Here is a 16,918-nt window from a genome sequence, read left to right as displayed (position 1 = left end):
GGGAGCAATAAGGGCCATGTGTAAAACAGATGCAGGGCAAGTTCCTCCCAGTGGCGCCTGTAATTTCATCAATTATTATAATTATAATGCTCAATACTATTTGTTTAAGTACCTGCTAGGTGCCGGGTGATGTCTACCTCTTTCTACAGGGTAGCTGCTAATAACAGATGAGGAGATGGAGGCTCAGAGAGGTTAAGTGACTTGCCCAAGGTCACACAGCTTTTGGCAGGGTTGAAATTGGGACTCAGGTCTGTCTCACCCCTCACACATTTTGGAGGATGTTGGAGACAGTGGGAGTGACAGATATGATCCCTGTCGTCTTGTAAACCTGAAACTTGGCTGGGCAGGCAGACACTGGATCAGCCTCACACACTTGCCTCTGCCGGAGGCTGTCACGACCGTCAGGACATTGTGAAATGGGACGCGGTGATAGCAACAACATCAAAACTACAACACAACGGCTGATGTTTCCCAAGCACTCACTACACGCGGGGCACTGTGCTCAGCACCACTCAGCACCCCAGGTCGTGATTCGGTTCACTCAGACACATAGTGCTATGATATTGCACCCATTTCACAGAGGAAGCAACGAAGGGTCAAAGAGGATAACAGGCCTGACGTTAGTCACATAGCCAGCTGGATGCCCAGGACAGTTTCCTCCATGGTCAGTGTGGGCTGGAGTGGGCTTGGACCATCCCAGTCTAATGTGGGTGGGTAAGGGCAATGTTAAAGTTAATAGCAAGAGTCAAAAGCGACTATTTTGCGTCCGGAAGGATTGGACTTTACCAGCCTGTATCTGGATCCCTGAGAGCTCTGAAGCCAAGAATGACTGCCCTTCATCCACCCCTTGACTACAGCCTTCACTTCTCAGGGCAGTGAGTGCTGAGGAAGCCCAGCTTGGCGGGGAGGGAAGGCCACCGCACTTGATGAGACCTCACTCTGGGCTGTGGGGGAGAAAGCTCTCCCTCTGGAGCTCAGGGAAGTGAAATGCGCCCCAGGGTAGAGCTGGCCTTCCCCGCCTTGGGGGTGGGATGGAGGTGGAAGCCTTCTGCAGTTAGCTGTCCGTCTCTTGCCATCTGCACGATTGTGCACTGCTCCAGAGACAGAGACCCAGGGACGGTCACCACTGGGCTGTAGAGCAGAGGGCACACAAAATTACCACAGGAGTCTTGGGCGGGCAGCCTCCTCCTGTGCCATCTGCTCCCCCCACCAGAGAGAAGCCAGGGAGAGGGGCCGGTCTTAGAGGACAGGCCAGGCTCTCTGCGCCCCCTCGATTCACACGCTCCATTCTTGGTCTGATAAAGAGGACACAGTCTCCTGTCAACTGCAGGAGCCTGCCAGTGGTGCCTGCTCCCCGTGCCTGGGAGTCAGTTCATCCCTGGGAGCAGGTATTAGTCTACATGAGGTGCCCATAGGCTGGGTCTGCAGCTCAGCTCTGCTGCCCACGTTGAGTGTCCTGAGCAAGCCAAAACTTTCTCTTGGCCTCAGTGTCTTCAACTGTAAATGAAAAGCCCTCCTCCTTACCTCTCAGCCCTCTTGTACTTGTAGAGACTTGTTACCTCCACCATAGATAAGAACTGTAATAATTGAAGTATTTGGGGCCACATTCTCATGCCAACCTCTGTGCTAAGTGCTTTAGTATTGTTAATCTTTACCATCACATTTTACAACAGAGGAACTGGAGCACAGAGAGGTTAGGTGACTCACTCAAGGTCACACATCGAGAACGCAGTGGAACAGATTTCTTCCTCACCCTCCATCTGATTGTCCTTTTCTCTCATGTCCTTGAGGGTCTATACTGACGTTGACTGTCTCCCGATGGCTTGGTTTTCTTGTGCGTTTGATACTGTGGAGTGTGAGCTGGTGCCTGCGGTTGGAGAGCTTTCTCTTTGCTCCTCTAGGGGCCTGGGGAATCACTGGACCAGGGGTGAGTCTTCCCACTTGCCTTGGAGCTGCTGGAGCATGCAAGGGGATATGTTTGAGCCTCAGATCTGTGCAAATGCAGGAATCAGCTACCAATTTCCAGGAGATTCTGGCTTCCTCCAACCCCACTGCCCACCTCCTGCACTGGCTGCGGACCTGTGTGCTTGTCTAGCTTTGCCGGAGGGTGGGGACAGGTGCAGGCTTTGCCGGAGCGTGGGGACAGGTGCAGACTTTCCCTGTCTGTCTGCCCTTTCTCTGCCCGAGGATCTATCCATCAGGCTCTATCTCTTTTCCACGGCCCTGCCTCAGCAGTGCTCAAAGCCTGGTCTTCTGTCACCTTGTGGGCTTAATCCCAAAGCTCCCTCCTTTGCGGAGCTCAGCAGCGTGAATTCTGTTCCCACCTATCTTGCTGGCAGTTCTGTCTTCAACTTGTGGCTGAGATAGGTTCCCTTGTCCTCCTGTGGCGCAGTCCAGCATGACAGATCTGATACAGCATTTCTTGATTTCATGTAGCAAAAGCATTGTTGGTTTTATTGCTGGACCAGAAGTTGAGCCTGTGCATGTGCACCATGGCTCCCCTGTCCCTGCTGCCCTGTGCCAGGCCCTCTGATGGGCACGTGTTGCTCAGAGATGTTTTCTTTTTCTTTTCTTTTCTCTCTCTTTTTTTTTAAGATGGAGTCTCACTCTGTCACCGAGGCTGGAGTGCTGCGGCACAGTCTCGGCTCACTGCAACCTCCACCTCCTGGGTTCAAGCAATTCCTCTGCCCCAGTCTCCCAAGTACCTGGGATTACAGGCATGTGCCACCATGCTCAGCTAATTTTTGTATTTTTAGTAAGGATGGGGTTTCACCATGTTGGCCAGGCTGGTCTTGAACTTCTGACCTCAAGTGATCCACCAGCCCCGCCTCAGCCTCCCAAAGTGTTGGGATTACAGACGTGAGCCGCCGCACCTAGCCGCCTCAGATATGTTTTCTAGTACAAAGGAAATGACAAATACAGAGAGTAAGGAGCCCAGTAGGTGCTCAAATAATATCCTTTCCCGATCCCAAAGGTTGAGTTGAGTTCCACAGGGGCTCCATTCCCCTTGATGCCAAGTTTCATGTTTGTGGAGTCAGGCACTGGCTATGCATTTCTGCATTTGGCATGCCCCCCTCTCCTCTACCTTCTCAGCAGCTCCTGTCAGGAAACGTTGGCACGCTCCACGTTTCATCAACGAGGAGACTGAGGTGCCGAGAGGAGAAGGAGCTCGCCCAAGTCCCAGTCAGTAAGTGGCGGAGCTGGGACTTAAGCCCAGGCCCTCTGTCTCCAGAGCCCCTGTGTTAGCAGGGACGCTGTGGGTGGGCTGGCATGGCACACCATGGCAAAGCCAGCCCTGGCATGGAAGCCATCCAGGCCGGCAGGTGGACAGGCCTACCTTCTGCAGGGTGGGAGGGCAGCAATTTGGGTGGGGGGCAAGTTGTTTGTGTCGATCTCCCTCCTGGGGAGAGAGGCCCCAAGGTGAATGAGGAGGCAGGTGAGGAAAGGACCTCCCTGGGCATGGGACAAAGTGACCTGAGGCTGGAAGCAGCTTGGAGCAATTCATCCACCTCCTCACGCACTGCTTGAGCCATCTCCATCCCAGCATTCTGAAACACCTTCTCTGGCCTCCATTTGCCTGCTCCGGGCTCAGGGGCCTCTTCTTCCAGGTGCCTTCTCTGAAACCCACCCAGGCTACATGAGAGAGAACGTGCCCAGTGCTCCTCAGGGCTTACACCACTCACAGGGCTTCTCATCGGCTGCTTTGGCCCATCTTCACCTGTAAAGCAGACATAGCCCTCGAACCCATTTTGCAGCTGAGGAGACTGAAGCCCAGAGAGGTTAAGAGGCTAGGTAGCAGCACCATGTTTATGCCAGCTCTGAGTGTCTGCCTGCCCGCACTGTCTCCTGCACCCCAGCTGCTCAGGACCCTGTGCCTCCACTGGAGATACAGTCTAGTGACAGGGGCCACAGAAGAAGGGAGGGGATGGACATCTGAAATAGCAGGCGACACACAGAAGGAATAACAGTGGTCATGGAAACAAGAGGTAGGGTGCAGGCAGGTGCCAAGAGCTTTGCATGGACCAACTCTTGTTCTCCCTCATGGCCATGAGAAAGCTACCAATGATATGCCCCCATTTTACAGCCAGAGAGACTGAGGTGCAGGAAGGGGCAGTCCTTGTCTAATAGTCACAGAGCCAGGGATTCATGTTCCTGGGATTCAAACTCAGGCCTTCTGGCTCCAGAGCCAGTGCCCTCTGTGGGTGTTGGAGAAACACTGCTTTACGATGCTGTGAGCTTTGTGCACGTGTGCAGGTTACATGGTCATGTAAGTGTGCTCGGGAGTGAGGAATGGGGACCGATGAGCTAGAGGAGTCCCCCCGATCTGGCCTTCCAGAGCCTGGGCAACCAGCCCGCCTGCCTTCCTCCTTTATTGCCCAGTTGACTCCCCAGGGAATTGGGGGTTGAATGGATGTGTGCATAATGGGAGGTGCTCAACTCAGCACCCCAAGAGGGAGCTTTGTTGGAAGTTAGGAATGGGTACTCAGTCGAGCTTTGGAGAGCCATTGCATCAAGCTCAGCCTCACTCCTTAGTCAGGCCCAGCGTCCTCCCAGATGCCTGGGACCTGACCCCAGCTTGTCCCCTCTTCTCTCCTCCTCGCAGGGAGCCGGGAGGCCGCGTTCACCTACGCCATCATTGCCGCCGGCGTAGCCCACGCCATCACAGCTGCTTGTACCCAGGGCAACCTGAGCGACTGTGGCTGCGACAAGGAGAAGCAAGGCCAGTACCACCGGGACGAGGGCTGGAAGTGGGGTGGCTGCTCTGCCGACATCCGCTACGGCATCGGCTTCGCCAAGGTCTTTGTGGATGCCCGGGAGATCAAGCAGAATGCCCGGACTCTCATGAACTTGCACAATAACGAGGCAGGCCGAAAGGTAGGCAGCCAGGGAGGGCAGCTGGGCGGCGCTCGTGGCGACGCTGCAGAATGGCTTGTTTGGAACGTCTGGTGCTGGGTATCTGCTGAGGAGCCACAGGGCTCTGCCCTCAGCCTCATTCTGCTTGGCACTGGCATCAGCTTGTGGCTGGTCAGGATTTGTGTATGGCATGAAGCTTGTCAGTTACTGGAGAAGTTGGATAACTGAGTCTCCCTTAAGATGAATTGGGAGTTACCCAGCAAGATGGGAAGAGGGACAGATGTGAACTCTTATCCTTGGGAGAGGCCAAATAAGCCTTTCCCCCTTGCTCCCTTCCTGCCTCCCTCCCTCCTTTTTTCTCTCCCTCCCTCTCTCCTTCCCTCCCCGCCTCCCTTTTCTCAGGCTTCTGGCCACATCCTGTGTGTCAGAGCCTCCCAGGTGGCCCTGATGAGTCACACAGAATTGCTCACCTGGTGTGCCCCAGGATGATGTCCTGGGGGAAATTACCGGGCCCTGCCTGTCTAGTCCCATGGCTGGGAGCTCCTGCCCAGGGTGGCATATCCCTGCAGGGGTCCAAGCTGCTCCCTCCTCCTGGTTTTTGTGATCAGATCACCCTACAGGTCCCAGGTCCCAGGTCCCAGGCTCCCTCCTGCCCTTAAAGCCCTCGCTTTCTCCAGGCAGACTGGAGGAGGACAAGTGGCTTCCCTCTCCAGCCTTGGTTTCCTCACCTGGCTGGGTCATGGTGAGAATTAAAGGAGAGAATAGCATGTGGCCTGCAGCAAGTCAGGGCCAGGCTGGGTCCTGTGGGAGTGTTTTCTGTGAGCCACACAGCTCTACCGGGCGTGAGGCTTATGGTGGTTGCTGTGTTGTGCTGCCATGAGCCCGTGGGCGACACAGACACAGGAAAGTGTCAGAGGTTACAAGACCAATCTCAGTGGGATTCCTGGAGGAGACAACCCCCAAAAGATGAGTCAGGTTTGACTAGGCAGGGAAGGGAGATGGAGGCAGCCAAGATCTGCGAGTGGGGGAGAAATGGACACAAACCCAGAGGTAGGGGCAAGGGGGCCAGTGAGTAACCACACTGGCTGGTCTGTGGACCCCTGAAAGGGGAGCCCATGCAGGATGGGCCGAGGAGCTCAGCCTTATGTTCTGTCCCTGGACCTGCCTGTGGCTGCCATCTCCTTGACCTTCAGGTTTCAGCCATGATGCTCTGTCCCCAGAGAGGCCTCCCTTTCCATTCCTTCCTAGCCTTTTCTCGGAGGTTGCCTCGTTCCGTGGCTTTCTCCCCTCTCTAGACTGTGAGCACCCTGAGAACGGAGGCCTGGGCTGTCTCAGCCACAACAGCACTCCAGAGTGGGCACACAGTAGGCACTCTGCAAATAGGTATGGAGTGAGCGGATGAGTGCCTTGTGGTTTCTGGGGAGCCACTGATGGTTCTAGGGCAGGAGAGGGGCAGAAGTCAAAGACCCTTGGGAAGCAGAAGGCTACCTTGAGTGGAGTCAGGAACTGGGTCTGGGTGGAGTGCAGGCCGGGCCTGACTTGATGTTTCTGAGCAGGAACAGCTCTCCCAGCTCAGGGAAGCCCAGCGGAGGGCCATACCTCCCCCTGCCTGCCCCATGCTCTCTGGTTAGGGAGGACCCTTGGGGCTGGCTTTCTAGAAAAGCACTTCTATAGGCACTATGTACTTCCTGAGCCAAAAGGTGGGACTGCGGGCTCCCTGGGGCATGCAGAGAAAGACCCGAGCCACACCTGCCCCGCCCCTTTGTGCCACAGGAGTGGAAATGGAGGCTCAGTGAGGGTACCAGCTGACCCCTGGGGACTTAGGTCAGGACTTAGGACTCAGCCAAAGCACGGCAAGGTGGTCTTCTGGCCGGGCCCCAGGTGGCCAGACCCTCACATGCTGCCATAGGTCACCCCAAGAGCCCTGACAAGGGCAGAAACGAAGAAAGCCACCAGCTGCCGTAGGTTCCAGACCCTCTTGTGACCTCAGTTGCCACATCTGTTGATTAGGACTATGACCCTCACCCTGTTCTGACTGGTGCCAGTCGGTTCCCCAGGATTTTGCAACACACCATTTACTCGAAGCCTTTGGACCCCACCCCAGAAGCCCCCACCCGACAGGCTGCCACGGGCCCCACTCATGGCAGAGCTGGGGAACTAATGGGAGCAAATGGGCCAGCCTGCCGCTGCTCCTGGCTGAGCGCCTCAGAAAGGCTCGCAGATGTGTTTATCACCCGTTCCCTCACTCCTGCTGTGAGGAAACAAGACTCAACCTGACCACAGGCTCTGGGGCTTGTTGGCAGCTGGTGTGAGAGAAGGGGAAGTGGGGAGGCCAGGGTAAGGGGGTACACTATGTGGCTTCTGCAGACCTGATGAGGGGCTGCCCCAGGGCTGCAGGAGAGCCCCCGACTCCCCTGGCAGATGAGGGGGAGTAAATGCTGCAGGGACGTCCTGCCCTCGCAGGTCTCCAGGTTGAGTCTGAGCCCAGCAGGGTGTGGGCCATGGGGCAGGGGCAGCACCTCGGGGAGGCTGCAGGGCGTCCCTCCTTTCCCTCACTGCCTCATCAATTGTGTGGTCTGCAGGCTGAATCAGAATGGTTAGGTGCCAACATCTTTTGGCGACGTGATTTTAGAATTACAGTTTCCCCTATTGGCATTTTGGACTGAAATCAGTGGCCGTTCAGGTCGGGGTCCTAGAATACGAAGTTCACAGCCTAGCATGTGATGTGTGGGACTCCTCAGGTGGGAGGAAGGGAAGGGTCAGAGGCATCGTGTTGAAATCATTGGATGGTGGAATCTTTGTGGCTTTGAATAATTTCCTTCCAGCCTTTTGGACAGCAAGGACATTAACTACCCACAGTTTTTGCCCTCAAGACTAGATGCGCAGTCTAGTGAGAGAATCAGGTACGAGAAGCAAAACTTGTGATTCAGGGCTACACATTGTAGGAGAAACATGACACAGAAAGTGCAGAAAAAAGGTCAGAGGAAGAGTGCTTTGTTTCCTCTTGAAGACAAGAGTGCTGGGCAGAAGAAGGGAACTCTTAGCAGGGCTTTGAAGGATAAGGAGTCCTCCAGGTGGACGAAGCATCAGGAAGGAAGAGGGCAGTCCCAGCAGCACAGGCATGTTCAAAAAGCATGAATTCCTAACAAAGCAAGCCGTGGGAGCTCCGCGTGGCTGAGGGTGGGGAGGATGAGTGATGAGGCCATGGAGAGGGGGCTACATCAAACACTTGGCCTTGAATGTCAGAACAAGGAGTGGGACTTCGTCTTAGGCCAGAGGTGCCCAGAAGAGGCTTTGGTGGGGCAGTGCTTGGCAGGTTCTGGCCCTGTCTGGGATGGAGTGGAGTACAGAGTAAGGGGCTGTGGCCACGGTTGGTGCCTAAACCCAGCAGGGGCCTCGGGGTGCATGGCTGGGGATGCTGTTTAGGAGGCATAATGGGTAGCAGCTGTCTCAGGTGTGTTTGGGGTAGAGGGGGCAGGGGGGGTAACGGAAGCCCTAGTATATGTAGGATTGCCTGGTGGGAGGTTTAAAGGGGGAAGGCAGGAGAGAGCCTGGGCCACAGCCTGAGCAAATGGGTACTCAGACAGGAGGGCTATGGAAAGGAAAGGGCAGTCAAGGAGGCTGGAGGGGAAGCAGGAGAACCTGGGCCTTCTGGGTGCATTTGTGAGTGCATGTAGACATCCCTCTCAGGGGTGCAGAGAAGCCTGGGCAGCTGCTTCCTAGACCTGGAAAGCCAGCCAGGAGCCAGGGGTCTCTGGGCCTCCATGATAATATTGTACCTGGCAGGCCAGGCTCTCAAGGACTTACTGTACAGAGACAGAAGTGCAGCAGGGAGCTCCAGGGGGCCTGGGGGAGGGGGGCCCTCAGCAACCCCTTCATGAGAGTGTGGTGACTGAGCCCAAAAGAGGCAGCCCTGGGGATGGGGGCCCAGCTGGGACAGGGCTGGCCCCTGCTGGAATGCGCCGCTTGCTCCAAGGGAGGTGAGCTCAGGGGGATGGAATTCCACCGGAGTGAAAAGTCACCTCCCAGTCCCTGCCCAGCCTCTTGCACACAGAGGGGTGTCGGTCTTGTCCCTTCCTGCCCTGCCCCGTCTGGTCCGGGTGCTCCTGGGAGCTGGATTCCCACCCCTGCCCTGGCCGCAGGCGGGCGTGTGAGTCAGGGGACACCAGGGACCAGCCCCTGGCAGCTGGGGTGGAGCCCAGATAAGACCTGCTCAGCTATGCTCCTCTCTGCAGTCCCGAGGGCCACTTGCATATTTGACCAGATAGAGTGGCCAGTGGTGGCATGTTGAGGGCCTGAGGAGCGAGACTCCGCCCAGCCCGAAGCTGACTGGCCAGGCCAGGCTGGGAGGAGGCATCTTCAGGCTGCTGTGCCCTCCATTCCTGCCCTGCCCCTGGGCACTGGTGTGGGTTCTTGCCCTTGAGAATGGAAAGGCTTGCAGCCAGGACTTAGGGGACTTGGATCAAGAATAGCCCTGGGGACATCGTAGCCCTTCAGAGCCTTGGCTTCTTCCAAGGCAGGAGGAAGGGAGGGTCTCCAGGTCTGAATGACACGGGGTTCTTGGGACCATTGGACCCCAACCTTGTTTCCAACTACTCTCCCACACACACCACCCTCCAATCACACACTCCCACAGTCAATGAAGCTTATTCCCACCCCAGGGCCTTTCCAGGGGCTGCTTCCTCTGTCAGAAAAGCTCTTCCCTTGAATCTTTGCAGAACTAGCTCCTTCTATTCCCTGAAGTCCCTGTTCAGATGCTGCCTTTCCGGGGAAGTCCTCCCTGACTTCCCTCCCCACTGTCTGCCTCATCTTTCCCCATCACCCTGCTTTACTTGCATGTGAAACCACCGCACAGAATGATCTCATTTGCACAGCTCTTTGTATCTTTATTGCTTGTTGCATCCCACTGCAGGGTCAGCATCACAAGGGTAGTGATGGCCTAAATTCACCCCTGTGCCTACAACAGTACCTGGCGCATAGTAAGTGCTCAAGAAATATTTGTTGAGTGAACAAATGACATGGCAAGGGCTTGTTCTTTCTTGGGGGGATTTCCAGGAGGAGGGTTGCCAGGTATATACAGGACTCCCACTTAGAGTTGAATTTGAGATAAACAACAAATAATATTCTTATAAGTATGTCCCAACTATTGCATAAGACATACTAAAAAATGATTTGTCATTTATCTCAAATTCAGATTTAACTGAGTTTGCGTTTTTGAGTTGAGCTGATATGGAGATAATTGTAGATTCACATGCAATTGTGGAATATGGAGAGATCCTGTGTACCCTTTGCCCAGTTTCTCCCAATGGTGACAGCTTGCAAAACTATAAGACAACGTCACAACTAGGATGCTGATGTTGGGACAGTCAAGATGCAGAGTACGCAGTGGTCCCCAGGCTGACCTTGTATAGCCACTTCTACTTCCTTCCCCTCCCTAATCCCCAGCAAGTGCTGATGACTTCTCCACTTTTATAATTTTGTTGTTTTAACAATGTCACACAGGTGAATCTTACTGTATAACCTCTCGAGATGAGCTGCTTTTCATTCAGCACAATTCCCTCAAGCCTCCTTCAAGTGTGGATCAGTGGCTGGTTCCTTTACCTTGCTGAACAGTATTCCAGGGCACAGAGGCTCCACAGTTAGTTTTGCCATTCACCTGTTGAAGGGTGTCTGGGTTGCTTGCAGGTTTTGACTAGTACACATAAAGCTGCTGCGAACATATGTGTACAGGTTTTTTGTCAATGTCAGCTTCGATTTCTCTAGAATAAAATGTCCAAGAGCACAAATGCACAGTAGCTATCTGTATAGCTTTGTAAGAAGGGGCCAAACTTCCATTTTGTGGAAGAGTGTTTGTGCCGTTTTATATTCCTGCTAGCAATGTGTGAGTGGCACAGTTCTTCCACATCCTCAGCAGCATTTGGTTTATCACTGGTTTTAATTTTTTTTTTTTTTTTTTTTGCCATTCTGATAGATGTATGTTATACCTGATGGCTTTGATCAGCATTTCCTGAATGGCTAATGACGTTGAACATCTTGTCAGGTGCTTGCCATCTGGGTGGTGTCTCTGGTGTAGCATCTGTTTATGGCTTTTTGCCTGTTCTCTAAATAGGTAGTTTACTTTTTACTGGTGAGTTTGGATATTTCTTTATATGTTCTAGAACCTAGTATTTGGTCATACAGGTGGTTGGCAAATATATTTTCCCAGTCTGTAGCTTGTCTTTTTTATCATCTTCATAGGGTCTTTCACAGAGCAAAAGTGTTTAACTTTGTTAAGTTTTCATTGATAAGGTCCAGTGTATCTATTTTTCCTCAAATGGATTGTGCCTTTGATATTGTCTAAAAACTCTTTGCTCAGTCCTAGATCCCAAAGATTTTCCTATTTTTTCCCTAAAAGTTTTATGTTTTGCATTTAACTCTGTGACTTGCTTTTTAAAAAAATTTGTTAATTAAAAAAATCAACTTTCTTTTTTTAGAAGAAAAAAATTTCTTTCTTTTTCAAATTGTATGTTACATGTTTATTTATTTTTAATTGTGATAAAATATACTTAGTGTGAAACTTGCCGTGTCAGGCATTCTGAGGCGTGCACCCAGTGGCATTACGCACACTCACACTGTTGTGTGCCATCCCCCGTTCCATCTCAGAACTTTACCATCTTCCCAAATGGATACTCTGTCCCTGTTCAACAACCACCTCCCATGTCCACCCCCTCAACACACCCAAGCCCCTGGCACCCACCTTTCCACTTCCCGTCTCTATGAATCTGACTGCTCTAGGCACCCCACATAAGAGGCGATTATATAGTTTTTGTTCTTTTGTGCCTGGCTTATTTCAGTTAGCATAATGTCTGAAAGGTTCTGTGATCACTTTGAATTAACTTTTCCATGAGGTGTAAGTTTAGGTCACAGTTCATTTTTCAGCCTATTTATGCGCTAAATCTGAGAACCCTCCCTAGCCTCCTCTGTCAAGAAGAGTGGCCTCAGGACAATGCGAAGGAAAACTGTAGGATTGTTTTAGAGCTGGAGATTCTCTCTTCTGTGAGCATTTAATCAATGAGAGACTGAAGCCCAGCCCTGGAGGGCCCCTGCCAAGGCCACACACACTAAGGGAGTGGAGAGGCGAGAGCTGCACCCAGGGCCTGGCTCCCGGCTCAGACCTTACTTCCGCTCCCTGGAGCTGGCCAGGGCAGGGGAGCTGGGCTGGATGAGAGGCTGAGGGAGGGGCCAGGAGGTCTGTGGTGGGCTTGAGAAAAGCCTAGTGGGATGACCAGGCCAGGGTGTGTGGGCCCAGAGGAAGGAGCCCAGACGAGACCAGAGAGGAAGCTACCAAGGACGAGTTGGAGGGGGACCAGCCCAGGCTGGGGCAGAGGGTGCCCACGAGGCCGGAGGTTTTGCCAGTTTTCTCCAATGACACAGCAAGGGCAGGGCCCAGCCAGGTCCTGTCAGTGATGCCACAGTGATAGCAGTGGATGGTGCCCAGGGAGGAAGGGGATGAGATAAGAGAGGCCGAATGGGTAGAGGCAGGGGCAGCCCTTCCCAGAGACTGGAAACATCTGTGGCCCCAGCTTCACAGGACCTGGTCCCTGGCATCACGCTTTGTGCTGAGCTGCTAAGACCACCCAACCCCCAACCCGGATGGACATGGGCAGCCGGAGCAGGCCCTGAGGAAGCGCTGGACACCTAGGCCTGGGAGGAGTCAGGTGGGTCAGCCTGGAGTGGGGCAGCCTCAGGAAGGTGTCACCGTCCTGCAGTCCCTGAGAACTGGGGGTGGTGTGGTTGGGAGGGTGGCAGGCAGGACCAGGACCCACGGGATGGAAGAATATGGGGAAAAGGCAGTTCAACTGAGAAGGAACTTACTCTCAGGAAGCAGGATGTGGTCCCTGTCAGAGCAGGTGGTGCAGGTGGAGGGAAGGTTTTCATTTGTTGGGAGAATATGGACACAATTCTAATATATCACTTGAAATACAGGTACTAATTTAATACCCACCTTAGCCTTATGAGGTTAGCATTCTCTGTTCTCTCGGTTTTACAAATAAGAAAACAGAAGCACAGAGAGGTTAAGAAAGTTGCTCAATGCGACACAGCTGGCAGGTGCAGCCCTGGGATATAAACCCAAGTAATCCAGCACCAGATGCAGATCTTAAGCTCAAACTATGCTACCAGCCCCAGGAGTCTTGGACTCAGATGCTTTTATGCCCACAGTCTCCTGATCCTGAAACGCTGTGATTCCAAGATGTTACCCTAAGATTCACAGATCCTCTGAATTGGGGAACTTGGAGACTACAGTCCTCAGCCCCCAAATGTTATGTGGTCATTTGGGTTGTGGGTTATCCAGGCATGCACATGTGTGTCCTCTCCCACCCTGTCACTGCAGCCTTGGGACAGTCCTTGGGCCACCACCCTCTGCCTGGGAGAGGACACGTCAGGGCCAGGGAGGAACCCGGTTGTAGGAGAAGGTGATTGTGCATGGCACCCTGGCAGGTGAGGGGCCCCGGGCTATCATGGGGGTTCAGAGTGAAACTGGACAAGGAGATGCCCAGACAGGGACCCATGCCCGGTGCAGGGACCAGGGCACCTCCTCTTTTAGCAGAGTTTCTGGGCTTGTTAAGCCTGATGAAGGACAGTGAGGGAGCCTTCCAGGCAGTCGTGAGACTCGCCTTGGTGTCTCTCAGAGCCCCGCCTGGGCCTGGCATACTCTTGGTGACATAAAGTGGCACACATCCTAGGCTATGTCACAAACAGCGACCAGAGCACTGCAGGCAGTGGGGGCTGAGGGTGTCTGTCTCTGCCTTCTCATCCCCACACTTGCACAGGGGGCAGGCGGGAGGAGGGTGTGCCTTGTGCTTTGAGGTGGGCTCTGGAGTCCACTCCTGGCTTTGCTGCTTGCCGGCTGTGTGGTCTTGGCCATGTTACTCTGCCTCTCTGTGCCTCAGTTTCTCCAGGGACACTTAATAGCACCCTAGACTATTATGAGGGTTAAATGATTAAAAGAATTTAAAGTGCTTTTAGCTGCACTGTCCAATATGATCACAAGCCACATGGGGCTTCTTAAATTTAAATGAATTACAAATAAATAATATTTAAAATTCTGTTTCACAGTCCATGTTTCAAATGCTCGGTAGCCGCCTATGGATCATGGCTTCCTCTTAGATGGTTCCGTGGTGGCAGGAAGTTCTGTTGGACATCACTGTCTTAGAGGGGCGGGCACGGAGTAAGGGCTGAGATGTTGGTGCTATTGCTAAGGGACCTGCAGAGGTCTCAGATGCAGTGGAAGCTCATCCTGTCACCTCCCTGGCCTTCTGCCAGCCCAAAGGGATCTCAGATGCTGGCCGTCTGATTTCTCTTAGAAGGAATTCCCAGTGTGGCTGCTGGAGCTGGGAACTCATTTGAAACCCACCTGAGGTGGAGGGGGGGCAGCATGGTGAGGCCCTGAGAGCCCCCCAGGTAAGGTAGAGTCAGGGGCTCAGTTACACCACGGTGGGACCAAGTCAAAAGGTGCCCACCATGGACAATTATCGCCTTTGTCCTCGGGAGGGGGACTGGGACTCCTGGGTGTTATCAATCCGCCGGGAAGAGGGAGAGAGGGTAGCCGAGTGATGGGAGGAAGGTGGGCAAAAAGAGGGGCAGGAGTGGTCCCAGAGGGAGGGAGAAACAAGGTGTTCTGGAGGGTCTGGCACCAGGAGCTGGCATCTGTCACTTTTCCTAATCCTCGACGCTCATGTCTTTTGAAGAGAAATCCAGGTGCAACTGTGTCCCTAGGAAAGACTCCTTGCCTGACAAAGGGACTTCTTTAAATCACTGCCTTTCAGTGTGCACTGAGACACTGTCAAGGCTGCTCACAGTGGCAAGCACTTGCTCTTGCTCTGTCCTGGGTGGGGTTCTAGGTGCTCTCCCTGGGTTATTCCATTTGATTGGCCCAACATCTTTGGGGGCCTTGGTAACTCCATGTCTCGGATGGGCAGCTGAGATCCGGGCAGTGAATGTGAGCAGGATCCCAGGCTCCTGGGCAGGAGAGCTGGACTCAGGGTCTCACAGCTTCCCCAGGCCATGGCGGGCATGGGCAGTGAGGCCAGCACTCAGCTGCTCGCTGCAAGGCACTGTGTGCTCCTCTTCAGGCCTGCACTTCCATGTGCTGGCCTCATCCCAAGTGCTCTTTGTAAACGATCTCACGGGAAAGGATCAGCTGTCATTTCTATTTAACAGATGAGGAAAACTGAGGCACCGAGCAGTTCAGTGGTGTGCTTGAGGTTGCCCAGGTAAAAAGCATCTGAGCCAGGATTCCCTCTAGCCATTCCAACTCTGCAACCCAGCTTCTGTCCATCCTTGGTGCAGCGTCTTGTTAGTCCTCAATTGTGTGTGTGTGTGTGTGTGTGTGTGTGTGTGTGTGTGTGTGTGTGTGTNTTGTGTGTGTGTGTGTGTGTGTGTGTGTGTGTGTGTGTGTGTGTGTGTGTGTGTTTGGACCTGGATGGATTGGTAGTATTTTGAAATAATAAAGATTCCAACAAAGCCAGGCATGGTGGCTCACACCTGTAATCCCAGCACTTTGGGAGGCCGATGGTAGGTGGATCACCTGAGGCCAGGAATTTGAGACCAGCCTGGCCAACATGGAGAAACCCATCTCTACTAAAAGTACAAAAATTAGCTGGGTGAGGTGGCATGCCCCTGTAATCCCAGCTACTCAGGAGGCTGAGGCAGAAGAATCGCTTAAACCTGGGAGGCAGCGGTTGCAGTGAGATGAGATTGTGCTGCTGTACTCCAGCCTGGCTGACAGAGTGAGACTCCATCCCAGGGGGAAAAAAAAAAAAAAGATTCCAATATGACATTGGTAAAACACTTTGTGATTTGCAAGACCTTTTTTTTTTTTAACATCTTTTCTTGGCCAAGTCTCAAAGCTGTCCTCCAGGCGAGCAGTGTAACTGTGCTGCTCAGTACCCTGGAGGTGTTCTCTGCTGGGCTGGGACTTTTGGATAGGAGGCATGTCAGGAGCTCCTGGCCAGACCATGCGGCGAGGTGCGATGGCCTGGATGTGGAAAGGGGGAAAAGCTCCAATAAGAGCCCTGACTGTGCCACTTGTTTCCTCTGTGTCCCCGGGCAGTCACCGTTCTGGAGCCTCAGTTTCCTCATTGAGAAGAAGGCCGTGAGGATCGTACTTGTCAGAGCTGTTGTGCAGCTTACGTGAGTAACGTCCCTAGAGCGACTCGTCCTGCGCTCTCAGGCACGATGAGTGCTTAGAAAGCAGTCGCTGCTGTTATGAATATCACTGCTAGTATCAGTAGTAGTCGTGATTTTAAAGCCACAGGCAAGTCTTAATTGTTACATTTCTAGCTCTGAAACTCTGCTTTGTCTGGCTGTACAGTGTGCTAGTGGACTCGAGAGAAGGAGTGGTCCAGGTCGTCATTGAGATTTTCTGCTGCACTGAGTGGGGGGGGGCACAGAACACCAAGCCATGGCAAGGCCACGCTGGTCCTCCTTTATCCAAGATAGGCGATGTCCACCTGGGTCTTTCAGTCCTGCTGAGTAGCCACCTCCAGAGTGGGCCTCTGCCCTTGTCCTTTCAGCCCCATGCCACATGTACCCAAGTACACACCACCTGCCAGGACATTTAAAGTTGTCCATAAAGTCCAGTCTCCAGCCCAGACCTGCCTCCCAAACGTAAGCCCCGCGCATTCAGCCGCCCACCCTGTCTCCCTGCTCTGGATGTCTACTGGTCCGTGAGCACTCATCTATCCCAACCTAACTCCTGATCCTTCTCCCACAAAACTGATCGTGCCTTTGTCTCCATCCCGTGGTTCAGTACATATAAGCCAAATCCTGGCCTTGGCCTTGGCCATGACACTTTTCTTTCTTTCACACCCCACATTCAACATGCCAGTTTCCCCTACATCTGTCCGGAATCTGCCACCTAACAACTTATACCGCTGAGCTCATGGTCTAAGCCATCAGCATGTCTTCCCGACAGTGACACAACAGTCCTCTACCCCAGAGTCCAAGCCATCAGCATCTCTTCCTGACAGTGACACAACAGTCCTCTACCCCAGAGTCCAAGCCATCGGCATCTCTTCCCGAC

General features: G+C 53.4%; 1 protein-coding gene across 2 annotated transcripts in view; it reads left to right on the top strand.

Moving 5' to 3' along the window:
- The window catches only part of WNT7A (Wnt family member 7A), a 62,953-nt gene that overhangs the window by 19,460 nt on the left and 26,575 nt on the right, over window positions 1-16,918 (top strand). For both annotated transcript variants that reach the window (XM_037730130.1, XM_017505033.1), the window contains exon 3: window positions 4,604-4,875. In XM_037730130.1, the coding sequence (XP_037586058.1) occupies window positions 4,604-4,875 (272 nt within the window). The remainder of the gene's footprint in view (window positions 1-4,603; window positions 4,876-16,918) is intronic.

This window comes from Cebus imitator, unplaced genomic scaffold, assembly GCF_001604975.1.
Source record: "Cebus imitator isolate Cc_AM_T3 unplaced genomic scaffold, Cebus_imitator-1.0 Scaffold332, whole genome shotgun sequence".
Classification (NCBI taxonomy): domain Eukaryota; kingdom Metazoa; phylum Chordata; class Mammalia; order Primates; family Cebidae; genus Cebus; species Cebus imitator.
Note: the sequence above shows the minus strand (reverse complement) of the source record. Positions and strands in the feature narration are given on the sequence as shown.